The sequence below is a fragment of the Eretmochelys imbricata genome, chromosome 7 (genome assembly GCF_965152235.1).
Source record: "Eretmochelys imbricata isolate rEreImb1 chromosome 7, rEreImb1.hap1, whole genome shotgun sequence".
In the NCBI taxonomy this organism is placed as follows: Eukaryota; Metazoa; Chordata; order Testudines; family Cheloniidae; genus Eretmochelys; species Eretmochelys imbricata.
Genome location: NC_135578.1, coordinates 25677475 through 25701227, shown reverse-complemented (window position 1 = coordinate 25701227; position 23753 = coordinate 25677475). Strand labels below are relative to the sequence as shown.

Here is a 23753-nt window from a genome sequence, read left to right as displayed (position 1 = left end):
CATTCTCCTTTCCTACCTCCTTTTCCCCAGGCTCTTAACTCCCAACCACTTGAATAACAATTAATAATACTTTGTACTTCTATGGAGTCTTACATGGAGGATCTTAGAGCTCTCTATTCATAATGACTATTCACACCACTTGTCTGAGATACAGAATTGTCCTCATTTTACAGATGGAGAAAACTGTATCACAAAGAGGTTAAGTGACCTACCCACAGTCATTGGCAGGACTGGGAACAGAAACAAAGAGCATGTCTACACTCGCAGAGTTACAGCACCGGGAATTACAGTGCTGCTCAGAGAGCGGTAAAGGGAAACTGCTATTGTGTGTTCACACAGTCAGTGGCCTGCGCAATAATGTGTTCACACCTGTGGCAGTTGCCGTGGTATTCAGAGCATTGCACTCTGGGAGCTAACCCACAAAGCATTTCTTCCTCTTCTGCTGCTAAGAGTTGTGGGAAGATGGAGGAGGGTCGCAGGGCATCCTGGGTCTTGACCAAATGCCCCGTGATGCATTCCTTTGCATCCCAGCAATCCCTGTGCTTCCGTCCACATTTGGTGCCATCTTTCAATGGTTTGTGTACCGTGTGCTGCTAGACCGGTGCCGAGAAGGGGAGGCTCAGGAGCATGGGACACCCTTAATTCCTTTGGCTGTAAAAACTGAGGTGGAGCTGACGGACCAGGAGTCGGTGCTGGTGGAGCTGGCGGAGGCAGAGTCTGCTGGGGAATCTGCTGATGCACCAAAGGGTGTCCCTGGGGTGCAAGCTGGCTCAGTGGAGTAGGTGCCCCTGAGGTAGGCATTGTCAGGGAGGCTGGAGACCACAGGAGGCTTGGTGCCAAGAGTGTCGACTGCAAAAGTGGCGCCACATGATCAAAGGATGGTGCCGCAGCCGCCGCTTGTAATCTCGGCACCACAGGAGCTCTTGGCACCACAGTGATCGAGGTGGCCGAGGGAGAGCTGAAAGAGGTGGGCAACTGAAAGCCCTGAGCCTCAGTACCATATATGGGGGCAGCTGACTCACGGTCGGTGCCTGAGGTGCCACACCTTAAGTGAAAGGTACTGAGCCGCGGAGCAGCAGTTACTGGAGATAGGAGAGCCAGTTTTAACTTCTTCCCCGAGGAACGGCTCCTGAGTGGGGAGGAAGCTGGCTGTTTTTTTGGTTTGGCTTTGCCTCTGAAGGGTGTTACAGAGGTGTGCTGTCCAGGGTCAGACACAGGTCTGAGAGAGTTTTCCAGAGCAGCATTTTAAGTCTGGGCTCCCTGTCCTTGCGGGTCTGCGCTTTCAGTTTGTCAGAGTGGATGCATTTTTGGGGTACATGAGACGCCCCCAAACAGCATACACACTGTGAATGCCAGTCTGAGATGGGAATGGCCTCATTACAGGAGGCGCATTTCTTGAAGCCTGGAGAACCAGGCATGTCTGTAACCCCAGAGGTGGGTTGGTTTTTTTTGTTTGTTTTTTAAAGAAATAAATGTAACAGTTAAAGTATCTTAACTAAATAGTAACTCTAATGACTAAAAACTATCTAACTAAACTGAGAAACCAACTAACTAACTAATCTCAGAGAGCACTGCTGAACTCCATCTCTAGCCAGGGACAGTAGAGAAGGAACTGAGGAGCCCGGGCTTTGCACGCGCGATTAGAGGCATGCACAGCCCGTAGGGGTCCTGCTGTAGAAATCTCCGATCGAAGGCACCGGGACACACCTTGACCTGAAGTGGAGCACCCACAGGGACATCTCTCGAAGAAGAATATTTGTTGCTATGCTCGGGAGTGCAGTGCTTGTAATGATAGGAGGTGATTGTGATTGGTGCAGACGATATAATATGAAGGTTAAACATAATTGTATGCTGCTTTGCAGGGCTCTGTTTGCTTTCAATTAATAGAATAAAGATTACTTTCAAACCAACACAATTCTTCTTTAAAAGAACAACAACCGGAGGAGGGAGTCAAACAAACAAACAAACAAAAACCATCAGCAGTGATGGGATGGGGGAAGGGAAGGCCCCAGGAGGAGGTGGGGTCCTGGGATGACTGAAGGTTTGTGTATGTCCAGGGATCATATCCCACCTTCTCCTTTGCAGTACAATGCAGCGGGTACTGTACTTCAGCAGCGCCAAACTGCAGAGGGATGGGTGTTGAGTGCAGTGGGTGAGAGTCTGCAGTGCTGAACTGTGATGGGGGAGGACTGGAATGCCACAGGTATAGACTGGAACCAGGAGGTTCATAACAATGTGTTGGTGGTGTCTGGGGAGCATGAGAAAGTTTTGTAACAGTGGCTGCAGGGGAGGGCAGGTGCGAAGCTGCTCGGTTTGCAGATCTAGTATCACCTGGAGCGTGTCTGTTTGGCACTCCATAACATTTAAGAGCTATTTCGTGGCTTCATTCTGGCATGCTGCATTCTCCTTTCGGTCCCTCTTCTCACTGTCCCACCACTCCTTCAATTCCTGTTTCTCAGCAGTGGAGTGCATCATAACATCACGCAGAAAGTCCTCCTTAGTTCTTATTGGAAACTTTCTAATTCTGCACAGCTGTTCAGCTGCCGATAAAAAAGAGGGAGGTTGGGCTTCCACGGTCATCTCTGTGACGTTTAAACGCAACATTTTACAGAAGCAGTATTGTTTGCAACACAGAGAACACTGATTAAGTGATTTAAAACACAGCCAGTACTCTCACACCTGTCACTAACTGGCTGACCCCAAGCAAGCACACATGAGCCACAAGACCCCCCAAATGACGAGTAGCCACAGGGGTAGGGTAAATCACTCTTCCTGGATCCTGCTGTACACAGGGCACATGGCTCTTTGAGAGAGACAGCACTGTAGGGGTGGCCTGATAATCATTCCTGTCCCCACATTTTCCACAGGATATAATCATTATGGAAGATATCTTGCTGCTGAGGGTGAGCAGGAAATCAAGGGAGGGTCTTCTCCAAGACTGCGGCTTCCGCCCTGGCCCCATGCAGCTCACCTGTGGCAAGAAACAAAGGAGCTCTGCCGAAGAACCTGCAGCAGCGGATTGCCCAGTATCTCCATGAGAGTTTCCTCAAGATCTCTGAGGCAGATTCCCGTGAAGTGAAGGAGTCAATCAACAGCCTGTTCTGATGCTCAGATTAGGCATGTGGTGGGAGACAAGCCTGCTTTCTGTAACCCTCCTGCCTCCAACAACTTGCTTCAGCAATTCCCAAAATCAAATCCACTTACCAGGGGTCTCAACTTCTGATTGCGCTTTGCCAAGATACAACTGCTGTTACTGGCTAGCCTCCTCCGGGGTAGAAAAGAGCTCCTGGCTGCATGCCTCTGTGACCTCCAAGTCATGCCTCTGGGTTCCCCTTCCACTCCAAATCCTCATCCAAGATTTCCTCCTCCTGGCTTGGTCCACACTTGACTGGCACGCAAGCCACCGAAGTATCCACAATGGTCTTTGCAGTGGAGGTGGGGTCACCGCCGAATATCATGTCCAGCTGTTTGTAGAACCAGTAGGCGCAGCGTGGGTGCAGCGGTTTGCCTCCCGTGCCTTGTGGTAAGTGTTCTGCAGCTCCTTCACTTTGACCCTGAATTGCAGTGTGTCCCAGTCATGGTCCCTTTCTGTCACGCATAATGAAATGTATCCATAGGTATCATAATTCCTATGGCTGGAGTGCAGCTGGGACTGGACAGCCTCCTCTCCCCAAATGCTGATTAGGTCCAGCAGCTCAGCATTGCTCCAATAGGGGATCGCCTGGTGCATGGAGCAGGCATGGCTACCTGGAAAGATGTGAGAGCACTGCAAGTATCACCGAGCAAACAGGAAGGGGACTTTCAAAATTCCAAAGGAATTTACGGGGTGGGAATGATGGTTGGTCACCTGAGGGTAGGGCAGCAGAGTTCAAACTGATGACCAGAGAGGCGAGAACAGGCATTGTGGGACTCCTCCCAGAGGCCAATCGCAGCGCTGTAATCGACCCCAGAGTCTACACTGGCACCACAGTGCTGTAGCCCCGGTGCAAAAAGCTCTATGCCTCTCGTTGGGGTGGTTTTTTTAAAGCGCTGCAACTGCGCAGTTTCTGCGAACTAAGTGGCTTGGCAGTGTGTACACCTCGGGATTTACAGCGCAGAAAGCGGCTTTACAGCACAGAAACTTGCCAGTGTAGACAGGGCCTTAATCTATTAACTCCAAGCACTGGGCCACATTCCCATCCTTTGCACATAAGCAAAACAATCCTGTCATTGGGCATTACATCTTCAGACACCCAAGGTGTGGTCTTATTTAACAGTGTTACAACACCTTTTCAGTAACATTTAATTTACAAAGGCCATTCTGGAAACACATACTGTTCACAAAAAGAAGAGAACATTACTTTTGTTCTACATGCAAAGCACCTGTTAGTAGAAGGTATTCTGGGAATTATATCAAATACTGTACATTCACATAAATACCGTTTCTTCAATGGTATGCAATGTTGTTAAAGATCTAGTGTAAAACTATTGTCAAGATGAAAGTTATGGTAAGTCAAAGTTCCTGAAGCTAGTCAGATAACTGGCAAAAAGAAACATCAACTTTTAGTTCACAGGTAGTATCCAAGGGGGAAAAATGCCCTCTCTTTTCAAAACTTTACCTTGGTACGTACAGCTAAGTGCAAATGGTTCATTCCCCAACTACCCTTAATTAGCCCATCTCTAACACCAGTGCCTTTTGAAATAAAGTGTTAGAATCAGCTAAAATTCTCCCCCACTGGGAAAACTGTTTTGTACTCATAAAAGGATTAAAAAAAGAAGTGTTCACATTTTTCACAGCCACTTATTCAGTGACATTTAGAGAGTCTACAATACTTAATGAGAAAGCAATTTCATTATACTGTTAAGAAAGCTTTAACTCAACGCTAACAAAAATCTTAGAAACTTTCAGAATGTCTCATTTAACCTTTTGAGAAAGCCATTTACAAACCTATGCACTCCTGAAAACTTATCCAACAAGGTATCCCATTAAGGGTTGAAAAAAGGCATCTCTACAAATAATTTTCAAGTCTACAGATGTGGAAAGCCTGCATCCTGCTGATAACACTGAAAAGCATTTTCATTTGCCAGTAAGACCAAAAACTGCATGGTTATGTCATGTTCAACACAGCAGGTAACCATCTTTTGTAGTCTGAGAATAAGAAACTGTACTTGACCAGAGTTTATTATGAAATACATGACATGGTAACAAAACTAAGTGAAAATTCCATTGCATCATAAAGATCCAGTGAGGCCTTCAACATAGGAGTATCCTTAAATGACCATTATACACTATAATTATATGCTCCAATCCTATGAGCTGGTGAGCACCATTCTCTGAGTAGGGTTAGATGAAACAGGGGTAGCACTGGTGCAGCTGCAGCCTTAAAGGTGTAAGCCATTTCCTAGTGCCGACAAAGTCCATTGGCTTGAGTTGGAATTAAGGATACTCACAGGAGGCACTTCGCACCTTGCCAGATCAGGCCAATGATTATGAATTATGGAGACAAAAGTTATACGAAAGAGCTAGGGTTGGGGATGCTTTACTGCTTTTTGTATTTGGATGAATTAAATAAATTGTTTAATGCTCATGAACATGAGGAAAAAGAGCAACAGTCAGATGTGGATCAGGCCCTTCAAAGGGATTTTCACATATAATTCTTCAAATCTTCTTCAGTCTTGATCTAAGTGACATCTAGAATACTGGACCAAAAACCAGAGGTGAGTCTAAACAAATCTGAAACAGTCTAGAAGGAATCTACATTGTAACTCAGACTTTCTGTTGGTACCTTCAATGTATATATTACACTAACAGACTCTACAGCAAGAATTCACAATTACTTTTATAGCAAGGACCACAATTTAGCAGAGGTTGTCTCACAGACCAACTACCTAACCATTTACAGTTACATGGACCACCTTCCCTCCAATTCACATTTATATACTATGCCTGTGGCAATGATAGCAATTGTTTACATGGGAAAGAAATATTAGGAAAATATGTGAAGGTATTTTTGAATAGGATTTGGCAACTAGAAATGAAAAAGAGCTAGTGCCATCTCATCAGCCAGCATTCTGCAAATGACCAGTGATCCATGGACCACAGCTGGATAGCTGCTCCTCTAGTCTCTTTCTAGATTTAAACTCCTTTGGCAAATTCAGAGGTGATGTGTTGTGTACATTAGATCACTGAGCACTAAGGCCTTGCCCAAACACAGAAATTGTACTACTTTAACTACAGTTAAACCTCTCTAGCGAGCACACAGCTATAATGATATAAAAGTGCTTATATATTGGTATAGTTTATTCCCATACAGCAAAGAGAATAAACTAGGGTGTCCTAAGCACTTTTATAGTGGTATAACTACAGCCCCACTGCAAATTGAACAAATTTTTATTTCAGTAGAAGTCACTCTCCACATCTGGAATTCACCATTACAAAATGTGCGTAGACCAGGCCAAGGGCCATTTTACGGTAACCTAAAGTGGTTGAAAACTTGGAATTTCCATTCTGAAATTTCGTTTCATCCTGAATCAGAACAAAAAGTCAAAATTTTGAAATTTCCCACAAAAATGAAACTTCTGAAAAATTTTATTTCAGAAGTATCAAAATGACCTTATCAAAATGCTTTATTTTAACAAGGTCAGAGTGCTTCATTTTGAATATATTATTACTATACCAAAAAAGCACTTCAATAATTTGTCATAGAAAATGTTGATGAAATTGATACGTCTATGAAATGAATCAGCATTTTCCAATGGAAACCCGTTGGCTGGAAAATGTGCAACAAACTCTACAGTAATTTAGACACTGTTAGAAATACTTACACCTACACTGTTTATGTCTAAGGGAGTATAAGGAGGATGGGGGGGGGGGATTTTAAATTACACTGTCTTACAGAACTTTGGGTGCAAGGTACACTTAAACTCTCTTGTACTCAGATAGCCTTGGAACAAATTGTAGCCACGCTAAGAAAGTCTAAGTTAGGGAAAGGAGTTCTAAGTTATACATCCTTGTTGAATTTGACCCATCGCGTTCTTCTAACAAAATTCTGTAAAAATCCTAAATTACATTAAAAAGGTGATAATTATCAGTATGTTCACTTTTAAACATAATTGTTCTTTCAAACATAAATGACAATTATACCTAACAGTTAGCAAGTCTGAAAATTTTTCTTTTTGAAGATGGTCCTTATGTGTAGATCTAAAATCAGCACCAGATGAAAACCTCTAGGGACAATTTATCCCAAAAGAGCCACACATGCTTATCTTCTAAAGGTGACTTAAGTGAGGTCTATTTATAAGCCAATAACTCCTAAATGTGCTCCTGATCTACTGTGTTTCAGATGCTGGTGCTCTAAAATGGGCATTTTTAGCATAATACTTCATTAATTCAATTTCTACTGTCTGAAAAAGCACTTAACTAAATGTCCATTTCAGTAGTGCAAGTTACTCTTGAGTATAAGTAAAATAACTCATATCCAGTAACTTTCCCTGACGCAAAGCTGACGCAGAGCCATATGGTGACACATGTTTGTATAAATATACCTGCTACTTTACAAGTGTCAGTGAAAAATCTCTGGAAACAAGATCACTTTGAGAATTTGGGACAGTATCTAAATGATTTTGGTACCACTGAAGACACCCACAACGCTGACTTGTATAAGATGGCCAAATACTTGTAGACGGTGATATTTACAACCATGTGTGACCAAGACAGTTTCAAGTGTGTTACATCTTTACAATGCCACAGCAGCCCAAGAACTGAATATCTTTCTTAATGGACATCGCTTGAAATACAGATCCCCAACCAGTTTACCTCAGAGTAACCCTAGATGTAATATTTCTCACATATCTTAGCCACCTGATGAAAACTGTGGCTAAAGTAAAAAGAAAAGGAGTACTTGTGGCACCTTAGAGACTAATAAATTTATTTGAGCATAAGCTTTCATGAGCTACAGCTAACTCGGCTGCTACTCTGAAACCTGTGGCTAAAGTGAGGTCGTGTAATAACCTTCTAAGCAAATTGGCTGGCACATCATGGGGAGAATGAAGCACTCATGAAATTTGATTCATCTGACATAGATTATTTTGGGTGCTGCATTTATATAATGGAATAACTCATTTTAGAATAATAATTTGAATTATTTTCTTGTACCCTGATATTGCAGGAGAAATATAAATATGATTCAGATAAATGTATTTTCAGTTAGGCCCATTCTGTGCCTGAAAACAACAGAAAGGCACAATGAAAAAAACCTTCTCGTTAGCTGTAGTTCTGGCTAAAGTGAGAACTACTGAATAAACAGAATTTATATATATCTGGGGTATGAGTCTATGAGAGTGCCTCTTAGTCAGATACTCATAAGGAACAAAAACACATTTCTGACAGTGAGAAATTTGATAAAAAGTTGTATAGCCCTCACGTGCCACTGAATATTAACAGTAAAGAGGCACCACCAACTTGAAAGCTAATCCATAATTTAGAAAAGTGAATGCAAAGTTGTTTCAGGTACCACACCTGGTCCTGAAAAATCCTGTCATGTTATGTGGTGGTACAATCCAAATTTTCTATTTTTTAAAATTACTTTCTCCTCACCATACAGTGTGAAATATCTGCAGCAAAAGGAGAAACTGACTAAATGAGTACAGGAGAAAACACTGAAAATGATTAAAACACAAAACAAACACACTGAGAAAGGAAAAAATCTCCCGCTAATTCAGTTGCAGAAATATTAAATGTTATTTTCAGAGAGAAGTGTGATTTTTAATCTGACAATGTCTCTTAAAGCGTAAGAATCTCCTCATGTCAGAATTATAACCTTTGCATGAAAAATAATAGGCATTTCAATTTATTGTGTACTTGTCCTCACTAAAATCCTGATCCAACAGCCATTGAAGTCAATGGGAATCTTTCAGCTCCTGAAGCTAAATAGTGTTTAAAGTAAGCAGACACCTATCAGTGCAGTAAAATCATCATTTATATAAAAATGAAATCAGTGTTACCAAATAAGGCTACTGGATATCTCAAATTTATTTACAGAAACAGTTTTGGGGTTGGGGTTTTTGGGGATAGCCCTAAGGAGGAGACAGGAAGAACAGAGGAGAATCAGCCAATTAGAAACAGCTTATTTGAACAAAAAAACTGTACACATTTAAAAACTGCATCCTTTATGTAAAAGCTGGCTTCTGGATGTCAGAAATATTCCACAGAACAATCACAATACAGGTCTTCACTAATGATGCACTTAGCTCTCACTATTGCACTAATACCAAGGTTATACACTTTGAAACAACAAAAAGAAAAGGAGTACTTGTGGCACCTTAGAGACTAACCAATTTATTCGAGCATAAGCTTGTATCCACAGTATGCATCCGATGAAGTGAGCTGTAGCTCACGAAAGCTTATGCTCAAATAAATTGGTTAGTCTCTAAGGTGCCACAAGTACTCCTTTTCTTTTTGCGAATACAGACTAACACGGCTGTTACTCTGAAACCTTTCTAACAACAGTCTATTCTACTGACATTATTATCCTCCAATTATTACACTATAGGATCAGGACATTTTCAGTCTAGTTGGCAATGATATATGTTAAATTTAAGTAGTATGCAAAACTACAGTTATTTCAGGCCATGAATGAACAGAATGCAGCTGAAATGGCCAATGTACCTTTGTTTCAGGAAACAACAGGATATCCGCATTTTAGTTCAAGACAAAAAAAAAGAACAAAAACCCGCTAAAGAAATTACTCACTCTTGCATCAAGGCTGCAGATACTGATTGCATCTTCATCTTGGGTACTCTGTTTCCGTTTCTTCTGTAAAATAAAATGGAAAGAAAAGCTCAGACATTGGTAAAGATTACCAAGTTGCCAGCAAGAAGATCTTGAAACAGATAAGTAAGCATGTAACAGATATCACAAAATAATACTTTAATCATTTGTTCTTTCTTTACGCATATTAATAGTTCAAGAGGATAACAGCTACGTGTGACTATTAGTTCTATATTCACTTGTTTGTGCCATTGTTTTCTTATTTGCATATTCTATCTAGCTACTATATATTAGGGTCTGCTTCCTCTTCCTATCCTCCCACCTCCTCATATCACCTCACAGTAATCCAAATTATAAACCCCAGTTTTAGGCATAATTCAGAGGTAGTATAATAATTAGCTGCATGAATCAAACTTGCCATGGCTATTTGTTCATAAAAGGATATGGGATCTTCAACTTCCATGTAGGCACCCACCAGATACCTATTTTAACCTGACAGAGGGGGATGGTAGCTCTGTCAGAGCTGCATACCCTCTCCAGTAGTCATTTTAACACAAAACATCTTAATGAGAAGTTAGTGAGAACTTTTTGACTGAAACTTATTGCTCAGATACTGAGCAGTCATTTAAAGACAGGTGCACTCTACTATTATGTTTAAATTCCTTGTTGTGACTTCAGAAGGGTGATTCAAAGAAGAATTGAACTCCTGACCAAAAGAAGTGCTTCAGCCACCACAACCTGATGGGAATGTTCTGTTCTCTTACTACTATCATGCTTCAGCAAAGTAGAAGCCAAAACCTACCAGCCCAAATCCAACAGTTTCACTTCAAGCATAGTTACTGCTGCCCAGCACCAAATTACTCTGCGCAGAAGCAAATATTCTTGTACTGTATTTGTTTGCCTGACTGGGTTCTTATGTAATTTTCAAATGCCCTGTGCTTATTCCATTTCTGAATGTGATCAGTTTCACAAGGCTGCTATTACTTTCCACTTACAAGTCTTCCCTAATGATAATTGAGATTGTGTTTGAGTTTTCCTTTTATGAATTGTTAGAACACTATGCACTCCATGAAACACACACAAAAACCCTGCATATTATTATAGTTTAATTAATTATGCCCCAAATACGCTAATAGTTGTACTACTGGTAAAGACAATGGGTAAAATTTTCAAAAATGCCTAAATCATTTTGAAAATGAGTTTAGGCTCCTAAGTCACATGGGCTCTTTACATTATATTGTTATATTGAAAATATTTTACTTCTAACCAAAACCATGAGAGAAACACTTACACATTGTGCATTGCATGCAGTTTGACAAGACAATATGAATGTTTTATATTAAAATTACTTAAAATACAGAAATAAAAGTTTATTGTGTTTGCGTGTGCATGCACGTGTGCACACACAGTTGACATTACGTCTTTCCAATATATAAATTTCAACAAACAAATGCTATCTCCAAATAGCCAACATGGCATAGTTTGAAAAACAAGTGAATTTATACCACAAGAATTATATTAAAATATATTTGGCTTTTTGGTAAATAGGTCAGTGATCCCATTCTGTCACATATTCACTTTTTTTGTTTTGTGACATGACAGATATGCTTCTGAAGTCTTCACACAAGTTCATCACAAGAGAATTCTCTATGCCCAGTGAAAAACAAATAGTATGAAAAAACATTTAACAGAGCTCTGCATTTTCTATTGCACCAAACTGATTTAGGAAACAAGAGAAGTCAGTACATTTGATCCTTATTTATCCAGCTGTGTTGTCTTCCTTGTCAAACAGAGATAAGTGTTTGAGATAACAGAAGATTTATTTCCCAGTCTGTGAATTCTATGTGTGGTAAAGAAGGTAAGCAAAAACATATAGATGACACATTGGGCCCCAGTTTTATGGCAAGGCCCAAGTTTAAGTAAAATTCAAGATTGTTTTACTTCTCACTGAAGTATCTAAATATTACACATCTTTAAAGAAAGCCCCTCAAAGCAGTGACAGTCTATATTCTTATAGGTCTGCACACTCTTACAGTGACATATAGAAATAATTATAATTCACCTGTATGGCTTAATAGTGGTAAAACAATAAGGTAGCTTGACCCTTGTAGTCAATATCGCTAATTCCTACCTTACAGTCAGAGATAAAGCAATGAAAGAACAGCTGCTTTGGAAAAGATACAAGAACACGCGAGACAAAAAACAAAGCTGAAAAATGCAGTGTAGCTGTAAAAAGAAAAGGAGTACTTATGGCACCTTAGAGACTAACCAATTTATTTGAGCATAAGCTTTCGTGAGCTACAGCTCACTTCATCGGATGCATACTGTGGAAACTGCAGAAGACATTATATACACAGAGACCATGAAACAATACCTCCTCCCATCCCACTCTCCTGCTGGTAATAGCTTATCTAAAGTGATCACTCTCCTTACAATGTATATGATAATCAAGTTGGGCCATTTCCAGCACAAATCCAGGTTTTCTCACCCTCTGCCCCCCCCCCCACACACACACACAAACTCACTCTCCTGCTGGTAATAGCCCATCCAAAGTGACCACTCTCTTTACAATGTGTATGATAATCAAGGTGGGCCATTTCCTGCACAAATCCAGGTTTTCTCACCCCCCCCCCCAAAAAAAACAAACACACACACACACACAACTCACTCTCCTGCTGGTAATAGCTTATCCAAAGTGACCACTCTCCCTACAATGTGCATGATAATCAAGGTGGGCCATTTCCAGCACAAATCCAGGTTTTCTCACACACACCCCCCACACACACACAAACTCACTTTCCTGCTGGTAATAGCTCATCCAAACTGACCACTCTCCTTACAATGTGTATGATTATCAAGGTGGGCCATTTCTAGCATAAATCCAAATTTAACCAGAACGTCTGGGGGGGGGGGGTAGGAAAAAACAAGGGGAAATAGGCTACCTTGCATAATGACTTAGCCATAGGGCCTAATAACATCAGCCACACTATCAGAGGCTCGTTCACCTGCACATCCACCAATGTGACATATGCCATCATGTGCCAGCAATGCCCCTCTGCCATGTACATTGGTCAAACTGGACAGTCTCTATGTAAAAGAATAAATGGACACAAATCAGATGTCAAGAATTATAACATTCATAAACCAGTCGGAGAACACTTCAGTCTCTCTGGTCACGCAATTACAGACATGAAGGTCGCTATCTTACAACAAAAAAACTTCAAATCCAGACTCCAGCGAGAAACTGCTGAATTAGAATTCATTTGCAAATTGGATACTATTAATTCAGGCTTAAATAGAGACTGGGAGTGGCTAAGTCATTATGCAAGGTAGCCTATTTCCCCTTGTTTTTTCCTACCCCACCCCCCCAGACGTTCTGGTTAAACTTGGATATATGCTGGAAATGGCCCACCTTGATAATCATACACATTGTAAGGAAAGTGGTCAGTTTGGATGAGCTATTACCAGCAGGAGAGTGAGTTTGTGTGTGTATGGGGGTGGCGGGGGTGAGAAAACCTGGATTTGTGCTGGAAATGGCTCACCTTGATTATCATGCACATTGTAGGGAGAGTGGTCACTTTGGATAAGCTATTATCAGCAGGAGAGTGAGTTTGTGTGTGGGTGGGTTTTTTTGGGGGGGGGGTGAGAAAACCTGGATTTGTGCTGGAAATGGCCCACCTTGATTTTCATACACATTGTAAGGAGAGTGGTCACTTTGGATAAGCTATTACCAGCAGGAGAGTGAGTTTGTGTGTGTGGTTTTTGGAGGGGAGTGGGGGGTGAGAAAACCTGGATTTGTGCTGGAAATGGCCCTCCTTGATTATCATACACATTGTAAAGAGAGTGGTCACTTTGGATGGGCTATTACCAGTAGGAGAGTGAGTTTGTGTGTGTGTGGGGGGGGGGGCGGAGGGTGAGAAAACCTGGATTTGTGCTGGAAATGGCCCAACTTGATTATCATACACATTGTAAGGAGAGTGATCACTTTAGATAAGCTATTACCAGCAGGAGAGTGGGATGGGAGGAGGTATTGTTTCATGGTCTCTGTGTATATAATGTCTTCTGCAGTTTCCACAGTATGCATCCGATGAAGTGAGCTGTAGCTCACGAAAGCTTATGCTCAAATAAATTGGTTAGTCTCTAAGGTGCCACAAGTACTCCTTTTCTTTTTGCGAATACAGACTAACACGGCTGTTACTCTGAAACCAGTGTAGCTGTAGCAGTGTCAGTCCCAGGATATTAGAGAGAAAAGGTGTGTGAGGTAATATCTTTTATTGGACCTTCTGTTGGTGAGAGAGACAAGCTTTCAAGCTTACTCTGTGCTCTTCTTCAGGTCCTGGAAAGGTACTCCCAGCATCAACTGCAAAATGCAAGGTGGAATAGATTATTTAGCATAAGTTGTTAGCATATATTGTAACCACTCAAGGTAGAGTGGCCCACTAACACCTCTGCAGGCATAGGACAAAAAGAGGGGGTTAGTGATTTACAGATTGTTGAATTAAACTATCAATCCAATGTTTAACCCCCTCTTTTTGTCCTGTGACTCTACCTTGAATGGTCCCTTACAATAAGTGCTAACTACTTACGCTACACAATCTGTTCCATCTTGCCTTTTACTGTGACACTCAGAGTTCCTTTCCCGGACCTGAAGAAGAGCTCTGTGTATGCTCAAAAACTGGTCCAATAAAAGATATAACCTCATACACCCTGTTGTTTGTCAAAAGCTGAAGAAGTCAGCCTTGTAGTTACCTCCACATTTTAATAACTGTAGATGACTGTCAGTACTCATAAAACTGAGGAACTGGTGCCAATGACTACACCTGGAAATAGTATGGACAAGTGTTGCATAAATGTATACGTGTTAATATTAAGGCACTTCACTTCTGACATCTCCGCTTTTCCAAACTTTGGGCCTCTTTGTGCAGACTGTAAATCATGCAGAATCATGTCAAACCTGGCACTGTTTTTTGTGACCTGGACAACAGACTCTAAACTGAGCAACTGTTTTTTTATTGTGATCTGTGATTTTAAGTGCACGTAGTATTGCCAGTCCCAAGCATTCGAAAATCATGAGTTGAACCCCATAAAATTATGAGATTGGCTTAAAAATCATGATTTTTAAAAAAAATATATAATAAATGTTGGGTGCTTTGGTTTTCAGCCCCTACTATATACTTGGTGAACATTTTCATGGTTTTCTCCACAACCATGAAACTTTTTTTAATCAAAAATTGATATTGTCACACAATCACCTGACTCACAGAGCTTGGGCTTGCAGAAAAACATCAATTACCACGAGACTCGCAAGAGTTGACAACGCTGTTAATGTCTTGTACTTTAAGCTATTCCACCTCACTATCCTAATTTTGATCTTTTCTGAACTTCCCTTTACTAGAGAAAAAGGAGTAACATGACCCCTAATTTAAAATGACTCGATGTCAGCGTACTCTTCCCTACAATTTGGTGGCATCATTAAACTAGGTGCACAAATAGAGTTTATGCAAACTACCGTCAAACAAAAGGATAGAAAGCAGAAGGAGGGGGCAATGGCATATTTAGAAAGTATATTTTGAAATCTTGGAGGAAAAAAGTTATAGCAGCTTCCAAGTTCAAATACCAATCCCACAGGAAATCACCCCATGGGTTCTCACACTGTTCTGGTAGAGAGCGTCTCCCTCATGGACTCCTCCCCTCTCATTCATGAGTACATGAACCACCTTCACGATCATTTGCAATCATAATGACATCCCTGTGGCTACTACAGCAATTGCTGACATGAAAAAAGTAATACTTTTAACTTCTTTTAATATGTGCGTTAGCAGCTGAGAGCAAGGATTACCAGCAAGTATTTCAAGGACCACAGTTGATGGTACTCATCCCACAAATGAGCATCAGTGGCCAATACAGTAAGTTTCACTAACTTTGGGAGTATTACAGAGCATGTACTTTTCAAGAAATAACTGTTTTTCAGGAAAAATTACCAACAGTAACAGTAGAAACAACTTGTCTTCTACGCCCTCCTCCCCCACAGTTGTTAAGCACAATGTTCTTCTTTTTCCACCTATTACTAACACAACCAACATATTTATTATGACCAGTGCATGACTTGTGAGATCCAGTAAGATCATTTGCCAAGGTGGTATTTTCTCTTCGATGAAAGAGAAGAGAGAATACCATAAAAGTCAAATGTTCTTACTGGACGTGATGTTAATATTTAAGCATAGCTGGTGACATGCATAATATATCATTACTAAACCTAAATACATCTATGAATTGCCTAATCATATTAATATGTAATTATGCTATCTCTGAATCTCTTTCAGGGAATTAAAAAAAAGAAAAAGAAAAAGCCCAGAATCTCATCCTCAAAATTATAGCCAAGATTTTTTATAAAAGTGAGAGAAAAAAGTAGAGGACTATTTTAAAACCATAACAGTTGCATTTTAGCATTTTTTAATTTAGAAGCAGAACCAGATTGTGAATTCTCATATGAAGACACAATGGAAATGCTTAATTGAAACACATTCTCCCCTTTTACAGTGTACATAATTGAACACCTCTTGCTGTTAAGTTCCAGGGCAAAACATTATCAGCAACAAGTCAAGGACAGAATGGAATGCCAGAGGAACTCTGGTCTAGACAGCCAAACAGCAGATGTGTAAATTGGAGGCAACACTCAGTACATTTTACTTTACAGAATAAACTAATCCACATTATTAATTAGGACAAGCATGATGAATTAATGATGAAAGACACATAATAAAAAGTCAGGGATAGAGCACTACAAAATGTACTTTGTTCACATGGTAATGTTTCATAAGGTACTAATAAATGAACTGTAGAATATTCTGTATACCCCATAAAAACTTGACACACGTAATTGCCCAAATCCTTTCAGTTTACTCCAAAGGGTTTAAGTACTGTTATATTTGGGTGTGCTTTGCCTCTTCAGTCTCTGCTTTGCAAGCAAGAACAATGGAAGTATTCTTCTTTTAGGCCAGGTCTACATACAAAAGTTGTATTGCTTTACTATTCCAGTATAGTTAAAGCAGTACAACCCTCCTAGAATGGACACAATTATACCTGTATAACTGCATCCATAATAGGGGTTGCATCATATACCATCAGTAAGAAAAGCAAAAATAAAAAACCAGAACCCATGGCCGCAACGGACATAATGATGCCAGTACAAAAGCTGTGCGTAGACCAGGCCTCAGTCCGAAAACCCTAAAAATCCAAAATATTCCAAAAGAATCAACATTCTAACATAACAAAAAGTTGGCTACTCTATCACGTCAAAGGGAAAGAATGCAGCTGAGAATGGAAGGACTGAATTTTTATACCACGTACAGAGAGCATGCCCAGTTCCGATTAATATTACCTAGAATTCAGCATGTTCTGTAACACTGACATATTACAATGAAAATAAAGAACAGGAGTTATAGATTCCTACGGATAGGAAAGGGAGTGTGACAGACAGATCACAAGCCCAGACAACAGAATGTGCTGTATAAACAAGCATGGATCATTCCATCAGCATGCCAAGAAAGGGACACTCATGGGACGCGATTGAAGATTTGAACACAAACATGTCATGGAATGGATAAGTTAAGGTCCTTATGGAAACTCAAGATTGCCTGCATTGCACATGTATAATACTTTTGATTACAAGTTAGGATACTAAATTTTTACCACATATTATCCATATATACACATGTACTCTATATAAGCCACCTGGACAAGTTAATATTACTATAAGGACCTTACATTCTGATATTGTATCAACTTTCTTCTGGATTAAACCCCAAGAAGAAACCCCAATATTATATGGTTCCAGAGAAACAGACTCAGAAATTAACTAATAAAATACATAAAAATTAGTGTTTCCCACTGAGATAAATCAATACTATTTAGGATCCTCTCTCCATATTGAGGAAATATCCAAAATCTGAATACCCCTGAAATCTGCAGTATTTAAAATCTGGATCTGAATTTTCTGACTTGAGCCTATTTCTACTTTAAATTCCGAACAAAAACTAAGAAAGACAATATTATAGTCAATATCCTGTCCTTGTCCAATATGGGGATTTGTTGTTTGAAAAATCTGTCAGATAATGAGAGAGTAATCCCCGTTCATTTTAAATGTCTTTGATTTAGTTGATTAGTGTCATAACTGCAACATTATTTAATCACAGTATTTCCTATTTAATCATAAGTTTTCCAGAACAGCATAATGCATCCGTGGTCAAGTAGCATCTATCTCACTACAAATTTGTTCTTTATTATTTGTAGTCTAATTATTAAATTAAAAACAGGTCTGGAACAGTTTTGATTTATACCCTCACTGGGAAATGGTTTGGGTGTTTTTAAGTCCTTGATGCCTCCTCTTTCATCTGTGCCTCAATTGCAGATATTAGCAATAGGTGTGTGTGTGTCTGCACATGTGAGTGAACATTCACGCCTGTCCCATGATAACTTCTTTGCACACAAAAATGTGTGCACCAGCTACTCATATATACACAGTGTACACATTTCAAGTGTATACCTCTAGACTTAAGGACATTTTCTTCTCTTTGTGCCCAATGGACAGTTAAAATAATAAATTTTTAAACCAAGCCAAAGCACTAGTTCTCAGTTAATACTGTTTCCATAGTAAGTGTCAACCTTTAGCTGTTTTCACTGGACTGTTGGTTAAAAGAATCTGTTTCCCCCCCATACTCTTGCCAACATCAAAAATAGCCAAATGGAAAAATTTCTTTCCACAAAAACAAACAAACAAACAAAACAACAACAGAAATCCCAACAGGTAGAAATCTCCCCTACCTTTGGGCAACGACTGTTTTGGAAAGCTATGACTGTGTTTTAGAACACTTGCAGTTAGCAATTTTAAGTATATAGCAGGTGCAACTAAGTGCCCCTCTTTCACACCATGTGGGTCAACATCACTGGCAGGTTAAAAGCCGAATGCTTCCTGGTCTCAATATATCAGGATAGAATTGTTCTTCTCAGTAATTATCTCACAGGAGATGAGAGAGTAAGATATCTAATTATATAAAAATCAATGATTTAATTACAGGAATTAGAGTAATGAGACATTGTTACAGGAAGCATAGATTGGCATCTTCTCTTCATCACCAGGTTTATTTTATCGACACCGGAGATTTATATACTACCACCTGGGAGAGGAAATACAAGATGTATGAAAATAACTAGATAAAAAATATCCCGTGATGGGGAAGGAAGCGGCTGCCAGTAACAAATCTACTTTAGCCACTTTTGTTCCAGAATACAAGAGTGTCTCACACAGAATAGCACCAAAATAACTACGTTTTAGAAAACCAGTCTGCTCCTATTGCTATAGCATGCCCTTCACAGAAATCAGGATTTATCCCTACTAGGTCAAAAAAGGGACTGCAACACTTCTCCCCTTCTTTATTTTAAATCACCTGAAAAATTGAAAGTCCCAGAAGACTGCTGCTGGACTGCTTTCCAGCATTGTTATTGGGGAAAAAAGATCTGTGTAAGAAGCTGGGTTTTGCATCATATTCTAAAATGTGATTATATTTTGCCAAACAAAAGTATGTCAAGATGCACTATATTATAGTGGGTTGTGAATATACTGTTCTGTGACTTCTGTTTTCAAAGTAACAGACATCTCAACCATAGTGCACATTACTGTATAGTCAAAGAGTCACGTCTGCAACATGAAGAAACAGAATCACATGAAAACAGTTCAAAATTACTCAGGGAGCTAAAATCAGATTAACCTATAATAATGTTTTTGGAAAGCTCAATAGATGAACAACTGTGAACTCTCAGTTTTAAAGCTCACAACAGAACAATAACACATATTGTATAAGCTGCATGTCTTTGATAAGACTAGAATATCTGGAAAGATGTAAAATACTATTAAATTCATTTTTTTGCTCAGCAAAAAATATACATCTATATAAACAGTCAATTGCCCAGCTGATCAGCGACCATATTGTAAGAAATGAAAAATCGAACCTCCCCATTACTTTTATTAAAGTATTTGGAGACATCCCATTTGTTGGGTCTTTTACTGGCTTAAGTTTTAAGTTTAACAGAACATCCAAAGCTTGACATACAAGCTTGAGAAGGAGTAGTCAGTCAGCATCTGATTCAGAAGCCTAACCTGGTAGAAGTAGTAGCCCTGCAACGTACTGTGTACAAGAGTATACATGATATGGTGGTGGAAGTAAACTAGTGCCAAAGGTGAACAGAAACAGAAGGAACAAAGCAGCAAAGGTTGCAGAGAGAAGTAAAAAAGCAACAAAGATTGCTGGATCTCATCAACGTGCCACTCTTAAATGCCCCAGAAAACTTCAGTTTTGACAAACCTTCAGAATGGACAGACTGGAAACAGCATTTTGCAAGATTTCACATTGCAACCAAACTCGACAGGGAAACTAGAGACATACAGATATGCTCTTGAATTTATGCTATGGGGAAACAAGCAGAACATGTCTTTAAATTCTTTGACTTTACTGAAGACAGTCATAAGGATGACTATGAAATGGTTCTGAGTATGTTCGATGCATACTTTATACTTCAGTGAAATGTTGTTTATGAAAGAGAAAGTTTTCACCAGAGAAGTCAGGAACCAAGAAAAATGTTGAATCTTTTATAAGATCTCTGCATGCACTGGCTGTAAACTGTGATTTTGGGACTGCAACGCAAAAATATCAGAGACAGGCTAGTCACTGGGTTGGTTAACAGACAAGAATCTTTCACAGCAGCTACAGATGAAGACAGACTTAACCCACGCAGCTATACAGATAGCAAAACAGTCTGGTCTGGTCAAACAGCATAACCAAAGGCAGAAGCAACTTGAAAAACCTGAAAAACAAGAAATTAGCTTAGAAGCTGTAAACAGCATGAGCTAAAAGTCATTATCAGAAAACCCCTGAGGCACTCTCTCAATGAGAGAACTCCCAGACTAAGAGGCACAAATTCCAAACACCAAAGCCTTTCAGCCTAACTGTACAAGATGTGGAAAAATTCATAGCCCAAGAAATGATGTATGTCCAGCCAAAGGCACAAGGTGTAATAAATACACAAAATATGGACATTTTGCAGCTGTTTATCATACCAACACAGTCAGGAGTTGACTCATATTACAGACAATCAAGAGCCATTGTTCTGGGAGCTATCACATGTATTGACACAGAGCCTACCTGGAGAGTGAAACTGAATATTCATGGAAGGACTACTGACTTTAGAATTGACTTAGGAGCAGATATGACTGTCACTGTAGATGTAAAATCACCTTTAACCCCTCAGAGAGCTGAAATCACTTGACACAGCCTTGATTTGACTTGCAGGTATTCTGAACTGCATGGACCAGTTCACCACAGAAACAACTTACAAAAACTATACATTCAGCATGCATATGATCAAAGACCGAAACCTCCTCAGCCTCAGAGTGGCAGCCATGATGGGCCTGGTGAGAAAGTGGAAAACTTGACAGAGGATTTGAGAATACTGGACTTTTGAAAGGTGATCTAGTATAAATAACCTCAAGAGACAATGTTGAACCTTAAAGTGTAGAAATGCCTCTACCAGACAGAGCTTGGGAGAGACAAGCTGCAGACTCATGCAATTTCATAATTACCTGGTCATAGTGGACTATTTTTCCAGGTACACCTCTACCCCGATATAATGCAACCCGATATAACGCAGATTCGTATACAACGCGGTAAAGCTAGCGTGTTAAGGGTGCCAGGCCGGGGCCGAGGGGTTGGATAAGGGGCAGAGGTCTCGGATAAGGGGCAGAGGTCTCGGAGGCAGTCAGGGGCTCCCCCCCCCAGGGTCTGGGAGGCAGGAGTGGTGATGGGGCACTTTTGGGGCTCCGCAGTCCCAGAGTGGCCCGGGGGATTAGCAGGGGGCCGGGAGCAGCCCGCTCCGCTTCCCTCGCCCTGGCCCCAGCCGTGTTGCTCAGGGGAGGGGGCTTGGGGGAAGGGATCCCCCTCCACTAAACGGCAGAAGAGAAGCAGCCCGGCCCCAGAGTGGCCCGGGGGATTAGCGGGGGGCCGGGAGCAGCCCACTCCACTTCCCTCACCCCAGCCCCAGCCATGTCGCTCAGGGGAGGGGGCTTGGGGAAAGGACGCCCCCCGCACTCACCGGCAGAGGGAAGCGGAGCGCCGCGGCTGGGAGCTGGCGGAGTGGAGCAGGCTGGGACCGGGCTCCTCCGCTTCTGCCACTGCTGGTGAGTGCGGGGAGATTGGGGAAAGGATATCCCACGTACTCACCTGTGGTGGGAAGTGGAGTGACGCGGCCCCAGCCCGGGGGGCGTCCTTTCCCCAACCTCCCCACACTCACCAGTGGCGGGAAGTGGATAGGGTCGGGCTGTGTAGATAGGGGTCGGAGCAGTCAGGGGACAGGGAGCAGGGGGGTTGGGTAGAGGTCCTGGGGGTGATTAGGGACGGGACGGGTCTCTGGAGGGGCCATCAGGGAACAAGGAACAGAGGGGGCCAAAGCAAGTTTGATATAACGCAGTCTCACCTATAATGCGGTGAGATTTTTTGTCTCCCGAGGACCGCGTTATATTGGGGTAGAGGTGTATATAGAAATAATATATTTGAAAGACATAACGTGTTGCAGTGTTATCAAAAAACTGGAGTGTTCTTTTGCTCCTTTGGGTATTCCAGAACTAGTGACAGACAATGGACCACAATTTACTGCACCAGAATTTAAGTCATTTTGAACAAAATATGATTTTGATCATATTATTAGCAGCCCACATTACCCACAAGCTGGGGCTGGCTGAGAGAGCAGTTACGAAAGCCAAAAAAGTCCTACAGCAGGAAGATTCATTCCTTGTTCTTTTGAGGTCCCAGAAATTGGGCTCCAGACCAAGACCAAATGCCTACACCCCAATTTTACAGCCCCACTGCTTGATCCAACTGACAAAGGCCAGCCATAGGTGTTTAACTGCAGTGTAGGCACGCCCAAAGATTCCAAACTGACCATAGAATCATAGACTATTAGGTTGGAACAGACCTCAGGAGATCATCTAGTCCAATCCCCTGCTCAAAGCAGGACCAACACCAACTAAATCATCCCAGCCAGGGTTTTGTCAAGCCAGGCCATAAAAACCTCTAGGGATGGAGATTCCACCACCTCCCTAGTGCTTCCATTCCAAGGCTTCTCCACCCTCCTAGTGAAATAATGTTTCCTAAAATCCAACCTAGACCTCACCCACTGCAACTTGAGACCATTGCTTCTTGTTCTGTCATCTGCCACCACTGAAAACAGCTGAGCTCCATCCTCTTTGGAACCTCCCTTCAGGGATTTGAAGGTTGCTATCAAATCCCCCCTCATTCTTCTCTTCTGCAGCCTAAATAACCCCAGTTCCGTCAGCCTCTCCTCATAAGTCATGTTCCCCAGCTCCCTAATCATTTTCATTGCCCTCCACTGGACTCTCTCCAATTTGTCCACATCCCTTCTGAAGTGGGGGGACCAAAACTGGACATAATACTCCAGGTGTGGCCTCACCAGTGCTGAATAGAGGGGAATAATCACTTCCCTCGATCTGCTGACAATGCTCCTATTAATACAGCCCAATATTCCATTGGCCTTCTTGGCAACAAGGGCACACTGCTGGCTCATATCCAGCTTCTCGTCCACTGTAATCCCCAGGTCCTTTTCTGAAGAACTGCCGCTTAGCCAGTCGGTCTCCAGCCTGTAGTAGTGCATGGGATTCTTCCCTCCTAAGTGCAGGACTCTGCACTTGTCCTTGTTGAACCTCATCAGATTTCTTTTGGCCCAATTCTCCAATTTGTCTAGGTCACTCTGGACCCTATCCCTACCCTCAAGCGTATCTACTTCTCCCCCTAGCTTAGTATTATCTGCAAACTTGCTGAAGGTGCAATCCATCCCATCATCCAGATCATTAATAAAGATGTTGAACAAAACTGGCCCCAGGACTGACACCTGGGGCACTCCGCTTGATACTGGCTGCCAACTAGACATCGAGCCGTTG

General features: G+C 41.3%; 1 protein-coding gene across 1 annotated transcript in view; it reads right to left on the bottom strand.

The window, feature by feature from the left end:
* The window catches only part of ARHGEF3 (Rho guanine nucleotide exchange factor 3), a 192617-nt gene that overhangs the window by 161601 nt on the left and 7263 nt on the right, over positions 1-23753 (bottom strand). The window contains exon 2 of the mRNA XM_077821264.1: positions 9731-9793. Coding sequence (XP_077677390.1) covers positions 9731-9793 — 63 coding nt within the window. The remainder of the gene's footprint in view (positions 1-9730; positions 9794-23753) is intronic.